This window comes from Nelumbo lutea, chromosome 3 (genome assembly GCF_056320005.1).
Source record: "Nelumbo lutea isolate HS-2025 chromosome 3, American lotus-T2T, whole genome shotgun sequence".
Lineage (NCBI taxonomy): Eukaryota > Viridiplantae > Streptophyta > Magnoliopsida > Proteales > Nelumbonaceae > Nelumbo > Nelumbo lutea.
The window spans coordinates 103,337,175-103,360,288 of NC_142686.1; the positions used below are offsets into that span (position 1 = coordinate 103,337,175).

The following is a 23,114-nucleotide window of genomic DNA, read 5'->3' on the forward strand; positions in this document are numbered from 1 at the left end:
ATCTCATCCTCCTTACACATTCACATCTTGCACCGAGGCAGATTTCTAGCTCGCAGTACAAATTATAATTCTTAGCCCCCTTCCTTGGTTGGGCCGTTATCGTGTTATGCTGGTTATTTCTATTTCTATTTCTATTTCTATTCTAAGTTTTCAATCAGAAATGATACAAATATAAACTGTTGAGTGGGTTGCCTTGCATGTGCCTGTAAATGAAGCCACTAGACCTGGCAATCGGATTGGGTTGGGTCAAGGGGATATTGGTTCGAGCTTTGGGTTGGGATGGAAAAGGTTAAACCCTAAACCTAAATAATCAGGCCAGGGTTAACTCACAAGTCAGAAGAGTCAATGGTTCAATTACCCAGTCAGCAGGCAATGCTTTTTTTAATCAAAAATATGGATTTTGATGTAGGCGTATGTGGCAGGAACCGGATGGCACCACGTGGCAGGGTTAGGAAGCAATTCTGGCCGTCTGCTGCTAACTACCTTCAGTTCATCCCAAGCTGGCTCAAGTATAAATAAGTGGCGTCACTCCCTAAGTAAGTTATCTTGGCTTTTTTTGCTCTCAAGTTGTCTAGGTAATTTCATTTGAGCACTCTGTCCTCAGGCCTTCTCCAATCTCCTTGTTACACATTAACTTGACCGTCAGAGACTCCACCTCTGGAATAGCACCTAGAGCCTCTGACGTGCTTCTCCTTCCATGTATCGGACTTACAGGCCCTCGGCTTCATCAACCCTCAGACATATCAGCCTTATTGTCCTCGACCCATCCTTGGCAGCAACAGATTTAATCGTTCAATTCGAATTATTCAAACAGTTTAACCATATGGGTCAACGCCGATTTGGAAACATTGATGTAGAAAAGAGGTGATTAGGTGGTGATCGGTGACCCGGGTTGGGCAAGCCGGATTCACAGGGTAGGTCGAATTTTTGCCAGGCGTAGAAGCCATGGCTCATCAAAATAGGTGGACCAACCTAACATGGCCTGTTGGCTGTTGCATCCCAGATTTCTTTTTACAAGACGTCAATGCCAAACAAGAAGACAAAGCATTTCATTACTTGCTTTTATTTTTAACCATGTATATGGAGGAAATGTTATCTAACATTTGTCCAAACAGCAACCCTAATATTTTTATATGGGTAAGAGCAACCGACATTTATCTGCAATCGATCAGGAGGAACCAAGCAATATATTCTCAAATCTCAAATGGGTTAAAACCTAATTTTAACGATTACGTCGGTCTCATTAATGGTTCTATCAGACGCCTTCACCCCTTTGATTGGACCGAAACAACCCAGAAAAAGTATTTGTCTTACAATATCCACACAGACCAAAACCTAACCCTTAAACAATTCAAGTACTACACATTGCTGAGAATTGAGAAAGCAATATCTGTACGTTGGTCAATCACAAAATGACTCTAGCTGTGTGTCTGCGATCGAGGTCGGTGCGACTCAAAACAGTTTTATATAGCTTCAGACCTTCAGACCAGTACTTTGTACTGTCTGTATATATGGCCGAAAAGGATCAATTTCCGCCATATGTAAATGTAGCTAACTGAAAATATTGATACAAAGAAAGAAAAGATGAAACCCAGAAAAAAGAATTCATTAGGGAATTATGGGATCAGACAAAGTTGAGGATCGACCTGGTCTGATAGTTTAAACATCGACACTTAGGTTGGTTGCATCATCTTATAAGGAATTACAATTACTTCTGTGGATAGAAGATGAAAGGCTTAAACATTTTAACAGATTTTCTAACAGATGAGAGGACACATGCATTGGATTTAGAAACACGTAGTTATCAGCTCAGAAAACATCGTTCTCTCTTTTGTCATTCTTCTGCAACAAGAAGTGAATAAACAAATATAACTCAGGAGATGGTCTGTCACCAAGCCCAGTTCTTATTTAACGAGACTCATGCTAGGGTTGGTCGTATTTTGGCATCTGATAATTACCATCTAGAGCACACCAACGAACCAGAAAAAAAAAGAATTGAAATGATGATGGATTGGGCATTGACAAAGAGATTTTTTATCATGGACTAATTCCTTCTATCTTACTCCTTATTGCAAAGGATCTAGGAAGCTTTCAAGATTAATGACTGTAGTAAGATTGAAGATTCTAATAATTATCAATGTTTTAAAAATCAACCCTGAGGCAGATCGCTGGTTGAACCACTCAAGTCAAATGGAAAATTTTCCCCAATCAAACAAGTGAGTGTGTAACATGTGACTCGATGACCAGGTTGAATGGGTCAATGGTTCAACTGTCTGGATGATTTTTTTATCAAATTAATGGTTTTTTGTCAAAATCTGATTTTAATAAAAAATAAAACCGGTCAAATGATTCAACCAATCGGGTCAATGATAATAATTATCAGTGTCAGTGTAATTACTATTGATTGATCTCATAGTTGGGACAGATCAACATCCTAGAGTGGAAAACAAAACGTGCCAACTTCTTTAGGTTGAGAGCAAGATAAGAAAACAATAGTACTCCTTACTCATTATTATTTGAATCATGTTGCGTGAGAGGTTGGTTTGTGGCCGACGCTAACAAAATCAGCTGAAGAAAGATGGTCCTTTTCTTTAGGATCCCTCTCTGATTCTTCATCTTTTTTCAATCTCAAGTTTTTCACTTTTCAGTAAAAAGAAATCTGCAAGAGCACTCTTACCGTCTTACGCTATTGGAGCTCCACCATTGTTTATTGATAACCAGAACGAATAAATAAGTATTGTCTGTGTAGTCTGTGTCCATTTTCTTTACTCCATGTATTCTGAATGTGTTCAGGCCTGATTTGCTCTAAACAAACAATATGTCATATAGCTTTTAAGCATGCGTTAGCTAGTGGGGCAGTGTCATATAATTTTCTGACTACATTTTATAACTTAGAAAAACACTATCTGATTAAATAATTTGACCAACTTCATTACATTGAATTAATCATTTCTTCAACAGCAATTAGGGATAAATAGCATTTGTTCCTATTCAGAGATCTGGGTTTGCAATTTGGGTCCTGATTTTGAATTTGGTTGGGATTGGTTTTGCCCCCTAATTCAAGTATTCAACCCCATTAAGAGCAAAACCAATTATTTAAACCAATAACTTGGTATAATTGAAGACAGAAGAAGACATTTAGCAAAGTTAATCTATTGTTCATCAATTTATCAAGCTAAAGGCTTGTTTGTTGTAATTGGGTCAAATCACTTCATACCCAATAAACCCATTTAAAAATTTCTGCCTTTGTGGGTCTAATATCCTCGTACAAAGTTACAAACCCTATAGGATAGGCCGATAGGGACCAGATCTACTCTAATATATAACCCAGTCCAGACTACAGACCTGGCCTATTAAATGAATGTTTAGGGTAAAAGAAACATATGGCTCAGTGATAAACTTCAGAATCTACAAAAGCGATTATCAAAATTTGTTACCAATATTTCTTGCTTATAGCGTTACTCAACAAACTACATTTAAAATAGTAATAATAATAATAATAAAGTGTACTCTAATGTGGTGATAGGAGAGCTAGGTTTTAGGATCGGCCCCTCATGGGGGGGGTAGTGTAGACTAGGGAGTCTAGGGTAGGATCCTCTATAAGGGATCACATCAATGGCTTTGGCTCTTAAATAATACTCATTTTTTTAATTTATTAATTTTCACAAAAATAAAATAAAAACACTAAAATGACATTTAGGGATGATCATTTTCGGCCTCACTCACATATATTTTATGTTACAATTTATATTTTACATATGAATATTATAATATAACACTCACGATACATATTATGCATATTATTTTGTTTTATATAATGTTTTTCTGCATATATTATATGACACTTGACATATAACATAAAATATTATATAGATTTAATATTTTATGCATTAAAAGTCATAAGCCTATAACCCAGGTGTTAAGCCTGACCCGGCCCATGACCACCCTTAATGGCATTGCTGGTCACAATGGGTCGAACCAGTGATTTCTCATTATGGCAGGCCTACGTGGAAGAAATGGGTTCCCGTAGTCAAACACAAGATTTATGTTCGAAGATAGAGTTGTTTTTATGGGTTAAAATTAGGGGTTTTCATATTAAATGTCAAACCGATGAAACCGGCACAACCTAACCCAAGTTGGTCGATTTTTAAAACCATTGGTCGGTTTCATTTTGTATGAGAAAATAAACCAACAATTTGGTTCGGTTTCGGTGAAACTATTAATTTGTCCCTACTCAATATGTTAAATGTTGATATATTTTATTTGTGTTTTGTTTGAATTTTGATAAAATGGTTATTTAGGATAAAAACTAAAAATGTAAAACCAATACATATATAATACAATGGTACAATATTTAATTTAGTTTTGTATAAATTTAAATATGTTGACAAAAAAATCAGTTTTGCATAAAAAACTAATTGATTTAAATATATATTTTGGTTTTGCATAAAAACTAAAAATAAATAAACTTAAATATAAATAGATATTTAGATATAGATAATTTAGTTTAAAATACATATAAAAATCGACTAAACTAATAAACTGACCCTTCATGTTTGGGTCAGTTTTGCTTCAAGGTCGACCGGTTTCGATTTAGTCAATGAATAAACCGACTATATTGGGTTGGTTGAAGAAAATGACTCAAACCGACCCAACCCGACCCATGAACACCCCTAGTTAAAATTTTGATTGGATAGTTTGATTTAAAATCATACTAGCGGGGACCCGTGCAGTGCACGGGATTTGTTAAGTAAAGTTAAACAATAAAACACATAAGAGTATACAATTCTTTTATATTTGTAACTTTTTAAATAATGATTAACTATTTATATTTTATAATACTTTCAATAACTTTTTACAATACAAAAATATAATAATTTATTGCAGCTAAGCTTGTTCATCAAATTGATGAAAGCAACCAACCCGGCCAACTCGCCTTGAATTGCTCAGTTTCTAATATTTCCAGTTGAAATTTTGATCAGTTTCGTTGTGGCCATTCATAAATTAACCAAAATCGAATGACCCAACCACAAATATATTTTAATATTTTTGTATTTTAATATGGAAAAATAGGGAAATTCCTATATTTCTTAGTCTCAAATATTTCATATTATAAATTTATTTTTTAATAATATTAATGTAATTTTAAAATTTTAAAATTAAGTTTTCAATATAATCTTTTAAACAAATTGAGCAAGCTGAAAATTAACCCAAACCAATACAACCCGATTTAGTTGGTTTTCACTAATGGTTAGTAGATTTCGGGCGACCAACTCCCCAACATGACCATGTCAATTTGGTTGGCCAAATAGCCTACAACCGAACTAAAGCAGGTTGTGATCAACACTCCTAATTTCATCTAAATTAATATTTTAATCTCTAAGAAATAAAAGAAGTTTAATCTCCAATAATTATTAAAAATTTATAGAAAAAATGCACAATAATTGAAAATATATTAATAATAAAAATAAAATAATTATAACAATTACAAAAATACTAAAAAAATATATTAAGTTAGTCAACAAATATTGTAATCTAAAAAATACAATACATATAATAAGTATAACAAATTAAATTTAAAATGTTAAACAACAGTAGTTTAATATCCAATATTTATTAAAACTTTTCTGTTAAATAACAAAACAAATATAGATTTATACATAAATATTGAAAATATATTTATAAAAAACTATAAATAATTGATGAATATACAATAAATATTAATTTTAGTATATTAAATATATAATAAATATAGATTAATATTTTAAAATCATTATTAATGAATATTATTTTTTTGAAAGTTATTTTTCTTGACTTATTAACTGATGTAAGTAAAATAGGTTATTTAAAATGTTATTTAGTTATTTAAATAATATCCTTATTTAAATTTTATAATTTTAATTATTAATTGAATTTAATAATTTATTAAATTATAACTTATTCTATTATTACATAATTTCAGTATTAATTTAAAAAAATGAATTATTATTAATTTTAGTATTATGTTATGATTTATTTTTTTAAATTTATTCATAATTTCGTTATTTTAACTATTTAAAATATAGTTATGATGAGTATTTTGTTATTTAAAATATTAATAAGTATATTAAATATCTAAAATACTCATTATCTGAACTTAAGATATTTAGTTATTGAAATATTTAAATAATATTTTACTTTTTAATGTTAAGTTTCTATTATTTGAATAAGATTTATCTTGAATAATATAAAAAATAATAATTTATATTGTTAGTAGATAATTTCATGATGAATTTTGTAAAATATAAAAGTATTAATAATATGAATATTATTAAATCTATTATAATTATTTTTTGTATTTTTAATAATTATTTTAAATTTTATACTATTATTACATAATTTCATTATTAATTTTGTAAAAATATTACATTATTATTAATTTGAATATTATCTTAAGATTTTTTTTATTTATTGCATAATTTTGTTATCTTAACTATTTAAAATATTGTTATGTTAAATATTTCGTTATTTAATAAACTTAGTTATTTAAATGTTTAAATAATATATAAAACATTTAAAATACTCATTATTTGAATTTTAGATATTTAGTTATTGAAATATTAAAACAATATTTTATTTTTTAATGTTAAATTTCTATTATTTGAATACCATTTAGTTTGAATAATCTGAAAAATCATAATTTATATTATTAGTACATAATTTCGTGATAACTTTGTAAAAACATAAAACTTTTAATAATATGAATATTATTAAATCTATTATATATTTTTTTGTTTTTGATAATTATTTTAAAGTATATACTATTATTAGATTACTTAATTGTTAATTTTGTAAAAACATTAAATTATTATTAATTTGAATATTATGTTATGATTTTTTATTTTATTGCATAATTTTGTTATTGTAACTATTTAAAATATAGTTATGTTAAATATTTCGTTATTTAACTTAAAATTTCTTTAGATAGAAATAGATAAAAAGTGACAAAAATGATAAATAGAAATTAAAGATAATTTAGAGAGAAATTCTCTAGTAAATTAGAGATAAGTTAGGAGATAAATAGGAATTAGAGATGATTTAGGAGTAAGTTTAGGATACATTTTAGGAGAAGAGATTGTTGGAGAAGGAGAACATGTCATTGGTTCTTTAAAAAATGACATAGAATAAAAAATAAATAAATAATTCAAAAAAGGGAAAATTTTTCTTGACAGCTTTGTTTTAATATATATATATATATATATAGAGAGAGAGAGAGAGAGAGAGAGAGAGAGAGAGAGAGAGAGATTATATGCAGTATGCCAAGCTTCATCAGTGTGTGCCTATGTGTTTGTGATAAAGATTTTATCCCTTTTTTTGTTGTATTTTATCAATTTTCTTTGTTGAATAGATGACATTCAAATTTGTTTTAAGTATACATAGCAAATTAAACAAAAAAGTTAAAAACCATGTGCCAAATTGCTACTACTAATACACAAATTTCAACACTTGAAAAAAAAAATCTCACTGAAATTTCCTCAAAGATAGGCTTTTCCCAACCTCAAGATAGGCTTTTGATTCTATACTTACCTTGTTAAAATGGGTTTTCCAGACTTTCAAAGTTGGTGGTTTTAAGTGCTTTACATTCTCCATGGTCCACAGTCTACGCAATAAACAGACTTAAGAAATTCTGGACTGTTGAGTGTTGAATATTCTCACCTTGAAATCAAAGATGTTTATCAATATGTCCATTTCAGAGCTTGTTTTTAATTTTTGTGAGAGTGAAAACCTTAGAGGAAGGGACGGTTTTGTTAACGGCCGAAGGCTTGAAGTAGTTAAACTGAATGACTCATTGCTTTGTTTGTTAGTAGGGAGGGCAATTTTACTCATAAAATTGAGGCTATTCCTAGTCTTGTCTCATCCCGAATTCAGTTGTAAATTAGTAAAATATTTTTAGGTTTAATATTGATTTTTTTAAATATTTATAAGTTTTTTTTCAAATTCTTAAAATCTCATATTTCTATTTTTAAAGTATACCTAAATTATCATAATTCAATTCTTAAAATATCCCAAATTCTCAGAATCCTATCTTATTTGGAAAATATTCATAAATTAAATTATTTTTAGGTGATTGCCTCGATGCAAGGAAAATTTGAGGATTTTTTGTCTTTGACGGGACAAAAACAGGAGTAGAGTATCTTAAATACGGGGTGGGGATGGGGATGGGGATGGGGATGGGGATGGGGTGCACCACCTAAACCTGCCCTATTGCCATTCCTATTTGTTAGTGAGGAGGTACGTTATAGTTTGTGGGTAAAGGCATGATTTTGATAACCAGAGCAGACCAGACAATCAGACTGGTTGACACGAGAACTGGTCAAGTAATCAATTCCATTTTACCCTAAAACCGCTCCTAGGACAAAAAACCGTTGATTTTATCAACAACCTACTGACCAAGCCGGTCAAATCATCAACGCTTCCACCTAGACATTCAATAGTTTTGGCCCTTTTTATTTTATTTATTTTGTACTTTTTAAAACAGGCCATTCATTCAGATTAAACGATTGGACCATTTGACCGGAGAACAAGTGGCCGGAACAGTTCTATGTCCGGTCCATTTTTTTTAAACCTTGCTTGCTTAAGGGCCTTAACATACACTTGCGAAAATGAGGTAACCGGTACTTTCAAAATCCAATAGTCAAGTCCATTTGTTAAAGCCACACAATGCCATCTACGCCTTCAAAGTTCGAACATTTAAAAATCTCAAAATTACCTTTTACATATTTTATGAGACTGCTTTGCCCTAGTTCTTAACCTCTTTTTCTCATTTTCTCTCTCTCAAAGTTGAATAAACAAGAGTTGAAGCTACAGAACAAATTATGTTTGATTCCAAAGAGATTTACTAATTATTCAGACTCAAACTCTTGATGGGCAATGCATTTTGATAAATTTAATCAGCTAATGAACTTGGACTCGAATATTAATTTTTAAAAATATAGGGTATCTCCTTGTTGCAAATGAAAATTGAAGCCATTAAAAGTACAGGGTACCTCCCTCTAATTTTCCCAATAATTAAAATAATCAAATCCTTAAATGTACAGTAATCAATCCAATTTCAAGTCTCAACTTAGCCATTAAATTAAGGGTACAACTTCATGAACCACTTCACTAGAACTAGAAGATGAAGCTAGCAATAAGTGATTGAGTTCAGCCACTTCAACTCTCATCAAATTGCCCCCAACACGTGGTCAACACTGAATTGAATGTACAGAGCATGTTCTGAGTAGATTCTGCCAACTATTGGTGGGATTTAATTTATTTCCTTCCAAACATGACTTTTCTGCAACCATTGTCTTTATTTATTAACTTGTTTCCAAAAAATAAATAAATAAAAGACTGTTGCCTTCATTAACTGAGGCATGGAGAATTGGAGATTATCAAAAACATTTGAATTTCAAAAGTAAAACCAAACCACAGTTTCAGTTTCCAGAAAAGAAGTAAGGCGCTGGAAACGAGAAATCAAATGCTCAATCACATCTAGGAAACGCAGCGTCTGGGAGGAAAACCAGAACCCATTTTTATGCAACTTGATTGCAGGCAAATCGAGGAAACAAATGTTTTTAAATGGGGTAGTGAGACTGAGATTATTCTATTTTATTTTACTGCATTCAATGTTTACACAGCTTTTCTGAGCTTTAATTGCTCCACCATTTCCCCACAAAATGCTCTCATATGTCATCTCAGACTGGAAACGCTTTCACATTTGAATTCAAAATTCATGGATGGAGACTGTAGAATGGAGAGGATAGAACTAATTCACCAGTACCAGTAGAATACCAATTTGGGGGGTTTGACCAACAGAAACTGCTTCAAACTGCCAACTAACACATTAATCCTAACCTTTAATTTGGTGGGTCATAGATCAATGTCCTATCAGATGGTCTACCCACAAATCAATGGTCTAGATTGATGATTGTCGAAAACTCCAAGGTGGGGACAACACCATAGCCATGAATTGCCGAAGATGGATTGAAGAAGAATGAAGGGCCAAGGTTTATATATAATTTCCCGGGCTTAAGGAATCGTTGCTGGGTTTGCTAAGCTTCGTTCCGGCCGCTGCTACACGTGTCGGTCGGCTCCGAGCAACGGCAGCGATTCTGGCGGACTTCTGTAAGGACGAAAAATCTTCACAGGTTTGCATTTGCAGAAATGGCTACGGGATTTCTGAGATTTTGCTACCACTCGAATTGAAAATGGAGATATGGAGAAAAGAGACGATTTTTTTATACATTCCCTTGCATTCGTTGCTTCTCTTTTGGTTTTCTGGCATCCTTTTGCTCGTCTGAGAATTCATGGAAGCTGCTCTAGAGCCTTCAGCTTCTCCATGGTATGCCTCTTTCTCTCGTATTTTTTTTCTTTGTCTCCTTTTTTCTTTAGATATAGCTTCTGGGTTTGTCTGGTTTTATGAAAATATGAAACATTCATTTCTCCCCCGTCTGTAATGGGTTTTCACTGTTTACTGGGTTTGTGTGTGTGGGTGGGTGGTGGGGGGATGGTATTCTGTCTTTTCTCTTTCCTCTTAAATCTGTTTTCGTAGTTGAGCATTATGTATTTCAATGTAGTAACAAACTCGATTTTGTTTTACGTCGTTTTCTGTTTCCCTCTTTTTGTTCTCATATGGAAAGATAGTCTCGTTTCATTTCTTTCTTCTTTTTCTATTCTTTCCATCGTGCTTTGTTTTTCGAGGCTGCCGATTTCTTATTTTTTTGTTTTCCATTTTCACCGTTCTGGTTTCAGCTCTCTCTCTCTCTCTCTCTCATTTTCTCTTTTTCGATTTTTCCTTATCATGGGTTCTTTGTAATCTGCTCTTTTTACCTGCGTGTTTGATATTATTATTTGAATGGGTTTATCTCCACAGTGAAAACGGTAACGGCGCCAGTGCCGTCACCGGGAAACTCCCGGTAGGCGAGGGTACTCCGGGTGAAGATAAAATTCCGGTGGCTGTGCTTTCCGTCTCTGTTTCCGCTCAAGGTGAAGGACTGAATTCCCCATATCTGAAGACGTCCGGAATCACATTTTTTCGATTTCATTTACAGATTTTCTTATTCGTATCATGCAATGCTTTTGTCTTCCTAGACCTTAGATCTTTAGACATGGAGAAGGAGCGAGTGGACGATTCTTCTCCTCGGGAAGTTCTAGAGGACTGCCTCCGGAGCTTAGAATCTGAGACGGGTTCATCCAAAGCCAGTACATCGGATTCTGATTCTCAACCCAATCGCAGAGCCGTCTCCCATTGGCAGGAATTCGTTCGGCTGATAAAAACTCGAACAATAAAGCGATTATACACCTTCCCTCCATTCGTAGTTCCAAAGCTTTCAAAAAGGAAGAGCAGAAACACTCGAGCGAACCCCATCTCTAAGCCGAACCCAACTGAAGATACAAGTTTCTGCAGTATTAAGTCGTCCTGGAAAAACTTTACACTCTCAGAGCTCCAAAATGCAACCAACAATTTCAGCCCTGGTATTCACCTTGTTTTTTGTCAAATGGGTTCAAATGCTTTCTCCTTAGAATCTTTATAGACAATCTGACTGGAGCTTCAATCATAAACTTACCAGTTTCAGAGAAAACATCTCTTTCATTTCTTTTATTGTAGGAAATATAATTGGGAAGGGCGGTTATGCAGAAGTTTACAAAGGGAGGTTGAAAGATGGGCAGTTTGTAGCAGTCAAGCGGCTCATTCAAGGAACACCGGAAGAGACAATTGGGGATTTCTTATCTGAGCTTGGGATTATAGTCCATGTGAATCATCCTAATACCGCGAAGTTGATTGGATATGGGGTTGAAGGGGGAATGTATATTGTTCTACAATTGTCTCCACATGGAAGCTTGGCATCTCTGCTCTATGGTTTGTTCATCATGTTACTATCTATCTCTCAAACTTTCTGCTGATGGTGGGTTAATATGTTATTTTGACATTGCTTTTTGTTTACCTGCAGGTTCAAAGGTGAAATTGAAATGGAGCATTAGGTACAAGATTGCTCTGGGAACAGCTAAGGGTCTTAAGTATCTTCATGAGAACTGTCAAAGAAGAATCATCCACAGAGATATCAAGGCTTCTAATATTTTGCTTACAGAGGATTTTGAGCCTCAGGTACCATTCAAGTCTGTGGAGGATCAAATGATATGATCATGGGTTTTGCGGAAGTTTCATGTTTCTATTACAAATTCTTGAATATACAATCAATTTGAGATTTTTTGAGAGAATTTTCTTTTGATATCTTATTATGCCTTTCAAGATTTTTATTTTATTTTATTTTTTTTATTCTCATTGCAGGTTCCATCCTAACAAGTTCTATTGTTTTTTTACTGAAATTTTGCAATTTTTCATAGTGCTTATAATTCTTTTACTGATCTTTTTCCCCCTTTTATTATCTTAACATAGCAAATTAAGAACAATGGTATATTGCTCAGAACAATGATGTTTATTTGTTTATGTTTTTTGACTGTGCTTTGGAGCTCATAGTAAATTCTAAAATGGCCAATTTCAATACAGATTTGTGATTTTGGACTAGCAAAGTGGCTACCTGAACAGTGGACTCATCACATCATACCAAAATTTGAGGGCACATTTGGGTCTGTAAATCTAAGAGCTAAGACTTCCCATTTTTCCTGAGCCCTGTAGCGAGATTTTATTCTTATCTTTTCCTTAGTGTCTTACTGTTGCAGTTACCTTGCTCCTGAGTACTTCATGCATGGAATAGTAGATGAGAAAACTGATGTATTTGCTTTTGGGGTGCTACTGCTAGAGCTCATCACTGGACGCCAAGCTCTGGACAATTCAAAAAAAAGTCTCGTGATGTGGGTAAGTTCTCATCTGCTTCCATTTGTTTTTTTTTTTCGGTAGCATGCTAAACTTCTCATATGGCCCCAGAGGATAAAGTCTGAAATTTATGTGGTTACTTCTTTCTGCAGGCAAAGCCTTTGCTCGATAAAAACGACATTAGGGAATTAGCTGATCCTTCTCTTGATAATGCCTATGATCCAGAACAGATGAATCGTGTGGTTTTATCAGCATCTTTGTGCGTACAGAACTCTTCAATTCTACGCCCTCGGATGAGTCAGGCATGTTCTTATCTGCAATTCCACATTTAAATCAGTAAGACTGGACGTTGATGCACACCTAGAAGAAAACCACCTAAAAGAATAACTTAACTGTTTGATCTCTCAAATTGTTCTTCATGGTCGGTAAAATTGTACAGCAATATCTTTATGTTTAGTGACTGATATTTACCATGGGAAAGTTTTCAAAGTCAAAACAGATCAAGTATTAATAAACATCTTCGGTCCTTCCAAGCTGGACAAAACAAATTAAGCATTAGTAACTTTTATATATCTACAAGAGAGAGAGAGAGAGAGAGAGTATCCATTTGGTCTTTCCATAGACTCTGATAAACATGGTTTGAGGCTTTGAGCTGCATGTTGATCTGCCTTTGCCTTGCATGCAGGTTGTACAAATTCTTAGAGGTGATGAAGGGAGCTTGGACTGCGTAAAACTATGCCAAAACCTAGGCCTTCAAAGGACCTACTCAGTAGAACTATTTGATGCAGAGGAATACAACTCGACAAGGTACCTGAGTGACCTTAATCGGCATAAAGAGATTGCTTTAGAGTTCTGAAAGCATTGACAACCGATTGCATCTTGTAAACTTCTAGAAAGAAAGTAAATGTTGTTTTGTCAGGATGTGTAAATCGAATTCTTGTGTAAATATATGATGCGATTTTGTATATTGAAGCTGCTTTTCTTTCTTTTTCCTTTTATTTTTTGGTTTGGGGGGGGGGGGGGGGTTGTTAGAAGATTTTGAATCCGCCTTTTAATGTATATTCCAGAGGAACCCAAATTTGGAACCTGAGGAAGGAGCCTGAAAAGTGAAGTCAGGAGGAGGAGGAGGAACAGAATCAGAAAAATCCTTGGCAGGTGGCGTGGGTTGTGAACAAAATGCAGGACTATCTTGTTTTGTGTGCTAAATATGCTAGTAAGCCTAAAATTTGATGGTGAAACACCAAAACAGAAAACTGAGATGAAAGGAAAATCAAGAATTGGAATTGGAAATGCATTGAAGATCATGGTGATGAGGTCACAAGCGATTGTTCGAGGCACAAGGTGGTGTTCTAGGGGCAGAAATTCTGACGGTCAAGTTAACAGAATTGGCAATAAGCGTGAGCTACCTTACCTTCCAAGAACATTTTCCACTAAAGATGTTCCGAATATAGGGTTGGAATATGCTGTGAGGCGTTTGTAGAGTGCAGATGTGAATTCTGTATTCATAGGGGTGAGAGTAGTGGATCATTCCCTTTGCTCCCAATAGGCACGTGGTTGGCTGTTAGAGTGCATTAGTGCATGGGTCTTAATGGTTCAATCGGTCGGCTGAACCGTAACGATCCAATGTGACAGCTTTCCATGTCATGCCTACGTCATTGGGAGATGTTCCCAATGATAGCATCAAGAATGATGATGGCATCATTAGGAGATGTTTTCAATACATGGTGCCGATATGATGTGGGATATTGTGGGGTCTGATTGGTTTTTAGTAAAACTATCAAGTTGTGAAATCAAATCAGCCCCTCCTACAGCGTGGCATCATTGGGAGATGTTCTGAATACAGGGCGGGGATGTTCTGTGGGGGAGCTGATTTGAACTCCTAGGTTGCCCTCTGAGGTGATTTGAATTGTCCTAATCACTTTCGGCCAGTGTACTAGCTGCTTTGTCGGCTCTGACAATGGAATGACATGTTGCTATAGAAATGGATCCATGTGCCGTTTTTTTCCACGTCACGACCCCGACAAAAAAATTGTAAAACACTTGAAAAGCAAGCTTCACGGGTGGCTAAAGGCTAAAGGACCTTCACCTTATGGAAGGTTTTCCCCAAATACGTACCAACTTCCAAGCTAAGTTGTATTAATTGACCCCCTACCTGCTACCTCTACTTTAAAGAAAATTCCAAATTTTCGTACCTCTTAGGCTGTGAGTGAGAGGGTTCAGAAGCCCTGCAATGCTGATTCATGCATACAATTACGCAATAAAAGAGTCCAGATTCATTTGCTCTTCGCGTTTCCTTTTAAATTCCAATCACCTAGAATAACAAGTGTTGCTATAATTAGCATTTTACCAGAAGCATTTCGATTTTCTAAAATATTACTCCTTTCACCTTTGATTTTGAGGGTAAAAACTGATGGCCCTATGTGCATTTATTCATCTTTTTTTTTTAGGAAAATAAAATAATGAACATTTTAGTCATAAAAAAATCATTTTTAAAAATAATAATTGTCTTATTCAATTATTGACAATTTTCTCTCCAGATAGAAAAATTATTCATCTAGGAAATAGGTATCACTTACCTACATAATCAGTATTTAAGGAAAATAAAGTTTTCATAGATTACTTGGTCAATGAGATGATAGAAGCATTAGCAGGCAACTGAAACAACATTCTGTGCAACTTTAAATTTGAGAGGAGCAATTTTAAAGATATCTATCCAACTGCCACCTTGGTTAAGTGCCCATTTGAGAGGGCTGAAGCCCATAAGCGGCTTCTGGCTTTCCGAGGTCGGCCCTACACTTACAGCCTATAAGTTATGTTTGGTGAAATTTTCAAAAAGTCCTAACTGGTGTCGGTAGGTAATTTAAAGCGCTGTCTGTTCCTCTTTAAATAATTTATCTAGAAGGCTTCAATAAAAGCATCTGAATCAGCTTAGATGAATCTTACTCATCTCTCCCAAATGGGCCCTATCTGAATTGCTTCAATGCAGCTGAACCAATTTAACTGAACCTTCAGCTCAGCCCTCTCAAACAGGGCCGCAATATCCCTTTTAAGCATGGTTTACCATGTATAGGACTCAATGACTCAAACCAAACTATCAGACTTCTATTGCATCTCCCAAGTTCTTTTCTCTATCAAATACTGTTAATAGAGATAAGATTTGCTCCTCACAGTGCGCGTCTCACACCAACTTTATAGTGCATAGCAGATATATTGAGAACATATCCTGATGTAATCATTCATGAGAAGATGTTTCCAACGCACAGCTATGATGCATTGTGAGGATTGTGTGAGGAGAAGATGCGAATTCCTGTTAATAACCCAACCCAGCCAATCCAAACTACTTAGACCAGCGCAAATAGCAATAGAATTGTGGGCTTGACTCAAATGCTGTCTAGTTGTCTTATTGGATCCAAGTTCTGGGCCAGGGCCATCCATCCAAGTTCTGGGCCAGCCATGTGTAAGCGTCAAAGAAAAGAATAGAAACTTTCAATAATAATAATAAAAAAAAAAAAAGATAAGTGAACTGCAATCCACCTTAGAAATCTGAATTGCAACTCCCTCCTAGTCTATTAGTAGTCCACTTATAAACCGCATTTTACCCGTGAATTTGGCATCAATCTACGGGCAGAATTCAGTCCACCCCTAAAAATCCTAGCTCCACCCTAAGGGTAGACTGAACTATAAAAATTTGGCTGGTTGGGCCTTCTTGGGTTCACCCTTCACATTAGGTCTTTGGAAGAAAACGCAAGCTTATCCTCTTACCCTAAGCTCTGCCCTATATGATAAGGGGCCCTTTAATAAATGTTGAATTTGCTGAATTGAAACACTTGAAAAGGCCCATTTGGTTTGTAGTAGAAATCAAAATTAAAATCCCTTAGAATTGGAATTGAAATTAAAATAGTCTATTTTTCATAAACTGTTTGGTTCGAATAGGAGTTAGAAAGAATTGGAATAAGCTGAAATGAGATTTCCTTCTAAAAAGAGGGAAAGGAATGACCATTCCCTCAAATGGGGGAATGTCATTCCAGCAGGAGGGAATGGGATTCTCTGATTCCGCCCAACAAAACAATTAAAATTAGAATAACATTTTTTACGATTTGAATGCCATTTTTCTTTTCATTTTTTTAATTGTTAAAACAATTTAATAATAAAATTGTTAAGGCTACAGTGATCTCCTCAACCTCGGTTTCAGCCATTATGAAACCAATAATATCCTTAAAAACTTATTCGCCAAAAGACAATGCAATAAAATTTTCAGCTGTTATCAAAGGCCTCAGTCCGTGTTGAGTGTTGACTGCTGAGGCTCCACAACCAGAACTTTAGCTGCTATAAATAAACTCATAAAGGATTCCAATTAGATGGTGTTTGCGGATTGTCCGAACAAAAAAATGTGCATGTGTTTGAAAGAGAGAGAGAGAGATTTTTTGGAGTTCAGGAGGGTAAATATGACATTTTTCCATTGTTAGAATTAGAGCAAAAAAATGTATTTATCACAATTTGGGTTGATAGCTAAACTAATGGTCCATTTGGTTCACTGTCGAAATCGGAATGGTCTATTCCCTTCACCTGTTTGGTTCAAATTAGAATCGGAATCAAAATCAAAATTGGGTAGAACAGATTGTCATTCCCAGGATTAGGGGAGGAAATGGTCATTCCCCCAAATGGGATTCTGATTCCACCCAACTAAATAGTTGGAATTGAAATGGACCATTCTAATTCTGATTCCTTACCCCTATTCCTACAAATCAAATGGACGGTAAATATTGATTACCAATCCACAGTAGTTCAATTGACAGGTTCAATAACTTTTTGTGGTGGATACTTGGAATCAAATCCCGCTGCCATTAGGGTTGGGGTTATGTTGTATGGGTTTTGGTGGGTGATGGAATACGGGTTACCCAGTTGTATGTGTAGCCCCATAAAATAAAATAAAAAAAAAAAAAAAAAAGTGCATTAATTTACAAAAACGGCAACACTAATTTGCTTTTTGCTGATGTAAAACTTGTTTTTATTTTAGAAAATAAAACTACCACCCTCCAAATCCTCTACTGGCCCAATGATATACGAACTCATTTACGTTAAAGGTGGTATTCATCAAAGACACATTTGAAATTGCTTATTGCTTTTTTGAATGATGCACTTATTCAGAGTTTTATCGACTGGAATGCTATAAGTGAATCTTCAGTTCATATTTGGGCTTCTACTTTGTGAATAAGATCCAATACATTAAATTCTGGGTTGGGCTTGACCCATTTGTATGAGCCCGTATGGTTTCTCTTACTCCTATCTTATTTCTCCTTTTGTTTGGATCAGACTTGGCTTTACCCAAGTTAGAGCCCACATACGCATTCAAGGCATCATAGTGAACCTATCCACGGATCCATCAGTTTAGGTGGTGTTCGCCACTGTGTTCATCTCGTGTCAGTCCCATCCACACCCCAATTTCTCATCCACAATAAAAACTCGTGGCTAGGGCCCGTTCACACTCTATTATTGATCCCCTGGTTCACACTCTTCCTAAAAGGCTGAAATTCTATTGTTTGTTTTACATTTTAATGTTTTTGCCAATAAAATATTAATGATTTTACTTAATTTTTTATTTATTTTTAGTTTTTAATATTTTTATTAATAAAATAATATTTTTAAATATTTAAAATACATTTTTAAAATGTTAACTATTTTACTATTGTTTTTATAAAAAAATTAAATTTAGTGGTTAATATTAATTCATTGATGCATTTTTCAATATAGTTATCATATAAAATGTAAAAATTAGATATTTATGATTAATTGTGTAGTCAAGGTTTTCGAACTGTCATTGACCCAAACAGTCGAACTGTTCGGCTTGGAAACGATCCAGGCAAGCGGCTCTGTCCATTAAAAAGTCAACAACCTGTTGACCCAAGCGGTCAAACCATCAACCTATTCAACGGTTTTTGACCATTTTTTTATTTCTAATTATTTTTTTAATGTTTTTGTTAGAACATGCGTTTGTTCAAACCGGACGGTTGGATCGTCAACCCGAAAACTGGTGGTCAGAATGGTTCCGTTTCTGCATTGTTTTTTAAGATATTGGTGTAGATCATTCATAAATGTATATAAGATACATGAAATCAAAAAGTGTCCACACCACACCTATAAAACACCACTTTGGGTGTGGACTAGTTCAGACCACATAGTTTGTCAACACTTCAAAATAGCTGTAGACTATGGTGTGGATTAGTCACACCCATTGATTTCTCATCCACACTACAGAACTCCCTCTTAGTCAGGCCTTTCATTTTACTGTGTTAGCACCTATCTATCTCGGATCTCCTATTCACAAATTCTTCTCACATACCTACCCACACAACATTACAGGTTGTGTATTGAGAATATGTCCTTTATCATTTAGGCCCGTTTGCTTTTCGAAAAGTTATTTACCTGGTGAAATACACTTATCAAGGTAAATATTTTCCATGAAACACTTGTCCAGTTAAGTTTATTTACCCATGTTCATTTATTTCTCAAGTAAATAAGACAATGACTATTTTAGCCATAGAAATCCATTATTAAAAGGAACAATTTTATCACATCCAAATATTTTACCTATTTGGAATATGTGATACCCAGGGACACGAACCCCACATAATTCTGAAAAAATAACATGAGTATCTTGGTTAATGGGAACCAAAATCCTATTGACCAACTTTCCCTCCTCTCAAAATCCAAAACACAAACAGGCCCTTAGGAGATGTTCCCAATACATGGAACATTGTGGCAGTATCTTGTGGGTAGAAATGTGGGAAAAGTTTGTGGGTAAGAGATATAGAGTGGTCAACCCTCTACACCTCAATTATTGTATCATTTCAAGCGGATCCACACTCATAATCTGTCCCAATATGTGGATCTTATATACAGAATTCCAAATCTGTGTTGTGGGATGGATTTGTAATGCATGCATATAAGAATTGTATTTTACTATTTTTTAAGGCTATGTTTGGTTTGAAGGAAAAGGTAGGGAAAGGAAAGGAAAGGAAGGGAAACATACACAAATCTTGTATATATTTCCCTTCCTTTCCCTATCTTTTCCTTCAAACCAAACACAACCTAAAGGAAAAGATCTATGATGCCGGAAAGACGTAATACCCAAAAGGCTTTTAAGCCTTTCACCAATCAAACCCCTGTGAACTTTGATAGAAACCCATTTGATTCCTTACCACTTTTATGATGCTAGTTGATTGATTATAAGTTTTCCCAATATTGTCTTTTTGACATCGTAATTGAACCCTTTTTCTAAATTTTGCATGTAATCCTTTTTTTTTCTTTGAAAAAAATGGTCATTTAGTTAGACACCTCTTGTAATTTTCTGCATTTACTAAAACCTATCCTATAGTTTTCGTGTTACTAAAACACCCCTTACAAACTGTTTGTATTTTTGTTTGGGAATCATCATTTGACCTTTTAAAGCTAGTAGAAAATGTGAAGGACATGGGCCTAGGTTTTTTTATTCCAAAAATAATCTCATATTAAACTTTTAGAAACAAACTTGAGGGCAAAATCAACATTTTCTTTCTTTTTTTATTTTCTTTTTTATTATTTTGGTAAAACAGACATTAAGGCCAAAAACATAATTTCCTATTATTGTCCAAGAAAATCTAAGAAGAACAGTTGCAAACTATAGGGGGTGTCTTAATAATACACAAACTATACATAAAACTATAGAGGTGTGGGTGTCTATGTAAATCACCCCCCAAAAAACACAACTGAACTGCATACAAATCTCCTTCTCTCTTTTACTTCTGTTCCATTTCCTAGGAGTCTTAATCTCCTACCAACAAAGTACGTTCTAACACCCTTTCAACATAATTTGACACCACACATTTCACCATGAGATTGGAATCCCACACCCAACATATAAGAGATGTACAATGTCAGATTATGTTGGAACCTATTTTGTTGGGAGGAATCCCAACTCCGTTTGTAATGCATGAAATGGGTTGGATCGGGACCAGATCCAGCCAAATTCAGACAATCTTCACCTGAAAGGATCCATACCAAGCCGACAAAACACTTTCCAGATCCACATCCGATCTGAAATTGGGATATCTTTCGGGCCTTTCCCTTGAAGAAGAGGCTTGTAGGCTCTGCACATCAGGCTGCAATTAGTTGTCGTGCGATGTTGGAATGAAGATTGAAATTTGGGAGAGGGTTTGTGGAAAGACACGATACCGGGAAAATTTACAACCCATGAACCTGCATTATAAAATAGTAATCAATCAGGTGAGTTTTCATCAAAATTTACATGATTGTTAACTTGTGATTGATCTAAGCCTTTTTGGTATCATATCTTTTCGGCATCATAAATTTTTCTTTTGGGAGAAGAGTTATGGATATAAAAAAATAAAAATCCGCTCCATTTTTATAGAGAAATCATAAATGTTCTATCTCGCTCGTTATCCTCCGAAGCATGACATAGACTCGACCAACTATTTTCCATGGTCAAAATCTTGTCTAAATTTAAGAAAGGTCACCTTCAACAAAAACACAAACCAAATAAAAGGTTCAATAAGAGATGAAGACAGAACGTTTAATAAGCCCAATTAGAAGTTATTGACAGCCGCATACAAAGAATATATGAATATGTGAAGTTTGGGATTCAATATTTTCCTTTCACTTGCTTATGAAAACATAGGGAGGTAAAAAAAGGAAGCTATTTTCTCATAGGTTGCTTGGGATCAGTGTGTATCATGATCTTTTCATTTTATAAGTGGGCCCTAATTCACAATTGATTTGTTTCATCTATTTTTTTTTAAATACAAAAAAAAAGGATGCAGGTTGATCGCATGTTTAAATTGATTTGCCTTAATATTATAATATATATAATATTGACAACTGTGTGACATCTCAAAAAATAATCATTTTTTTCAAATTTTAATGTACCATATCACCAGGTGTTTCAAGAAACCCCTCCTTTATTGAATCCCAAAGTTAATTATTACAAAAAACATTTTTTAAAAAAACAAGGCTACCAAATACTGTTTTTTATCGATTCTGTTTATTTGCTGATGTGGCACGCATAACACACCAACAGAAATGGAACTGTGGTAAAATGCACCAGTCCCAAACGTCCCCTTAGGCTGTGTTTAGTTTGAAGGAAAAAGTAGGAAAAGGTAGGGAAACCTATACAAGATTTATAAAGGTTCCCCCTTCCCTCACCTTTCCCTTCCTTTTCCTTCAAACCAAACATAACTTTAATTCCTTCCTTTTTTTACCAGGATTTACTATCAATTATCCTCTCCTACATAAAAAAGGTGCTTGGCTCCATTGATGTTTGTTGAATAAACGTTTTGTAAGGCACTTGTCTCATCTTGAAAAATGAGAAATGTGGTTGATTAGGCACCATTAGACGCTACACAAGCCAAATAATAACCGTTCAGTCCACCCCTACGTGGAGCTACTATTAGACTAGGGTGGACTGAATCCCGCTCTAATAAATGACTCTCACATAACCCAAAACAAATATTTTTTAATAATCGGCTCAAGCAAATAAAAATTTAGGTTTTATATCAAGAAGCACCCAATTAATTGAATCAAACCATATTTGAACTTGGACCGGAATTTGGGGTTATTTTTGGATTAATTTTGGCCATGGACAACCAGGTGCTGATGGAAGTATAGGCCAACTCCCAACTACATTACTTCAGATAAGCTGAAAGTTTTTGCTGTCTAGCAAGTTGTGGAATCAATGATAATGCCCCGCACCGGTGAAAAAATATATATAGCCCACATTGAGAAATTGCATGGTTGTGAGCCCCGTGTATTTTATGATTGATGTGGAATGTTATTATTGATTCTACAACTTGCTGAACAGTTACTGCATTCAGCTAATCCTATCTCCAATTGCCTGAGTGCTTGTGGCTTCTTCTCTGACCCTACTAATGAGGCCCAGGTGAACCCCCATTTTCCAAGTTGAGATCACACAAAACAAGTTCCAACACCCTACCACATTTCTCGCTATAAAATTAGGACCTGCAATGTATGAGATGTGCAGTGTCAGATGTAGACATGTAGATGGTGTGGTGTTGGAACATATTTTATTGGAAGGTGATCCCAACTCCCATATTTCAGTCTGTGCTAACTTGCCCAGCCCATAGCTCTCCAAGCAAGGTTCTAAATATTGATATGCCTGATATATCGATAGGGGTGTATCGGATAATATCAATAGTGTTTTTTTTATTTTTTATTTTTTTCAAAATCAATTTAAGGAAAATCGGTTTAAGGCTCTTCCACCCCCTTAATCAGTCAGAACCCCAATACACCCTCTGTAGAAATGTAT

At 34.6% G+C, this 23,114-nt stretch overlaps 1 protein-coding gene across 4 annotated transcripts; it reads left to right on the forward strand.

The window, feature by feature from the left end:
• The first annotated feature begins 9,584 nt into the window (after window positions 1-9,584).
• On the forward strand, window positions 9,585-13,761 carry LOC148867293 (receptor-like cytosolic serine/threonine-protein kinase RBK2). Of its 4 annotated transcripts, none has more exons than XM_088980411.1 (9): window positions 9,585-10,363; window positions 10,895-11,007; window positions 11,113-11,496; window positions 11,630-11,881; window positions 11,973-12,127; window positions 12,530-12,609; window positions 12,703-12,838; window positions 12,949-13,098; window positions 13,482-13,761. In XM_088980411.1, exons 1-9 carry the CDS (start codon window positions 10,329-10,331, stop codon window positions 13,650-13,652), a joined length of 1,476 nt encoding a protein of 491 aa, XP_088836537.1. In that variant the 5' UTR covers window positions 9,585-10,328; the 3' UTR covers window positions 13,653-13,761. The 4 variants fall into 4 exon arrangements, with proteins under 4 accessions (XP_088836537.1, XP_088836539.1, XP_088836540.1 ...); XM_088980413.1 differs by having other exon boundaries at window positions 9,619-10,363; window positions 11,660-11,881; XM_088980414.1 differs by having other exon boundaries at window positions 10,061-10,363; window positions 11,120-11,496.
• The last annotated feature ends 9,353 nt before the right edge of the window (window positions 13,762-23,114 follow it).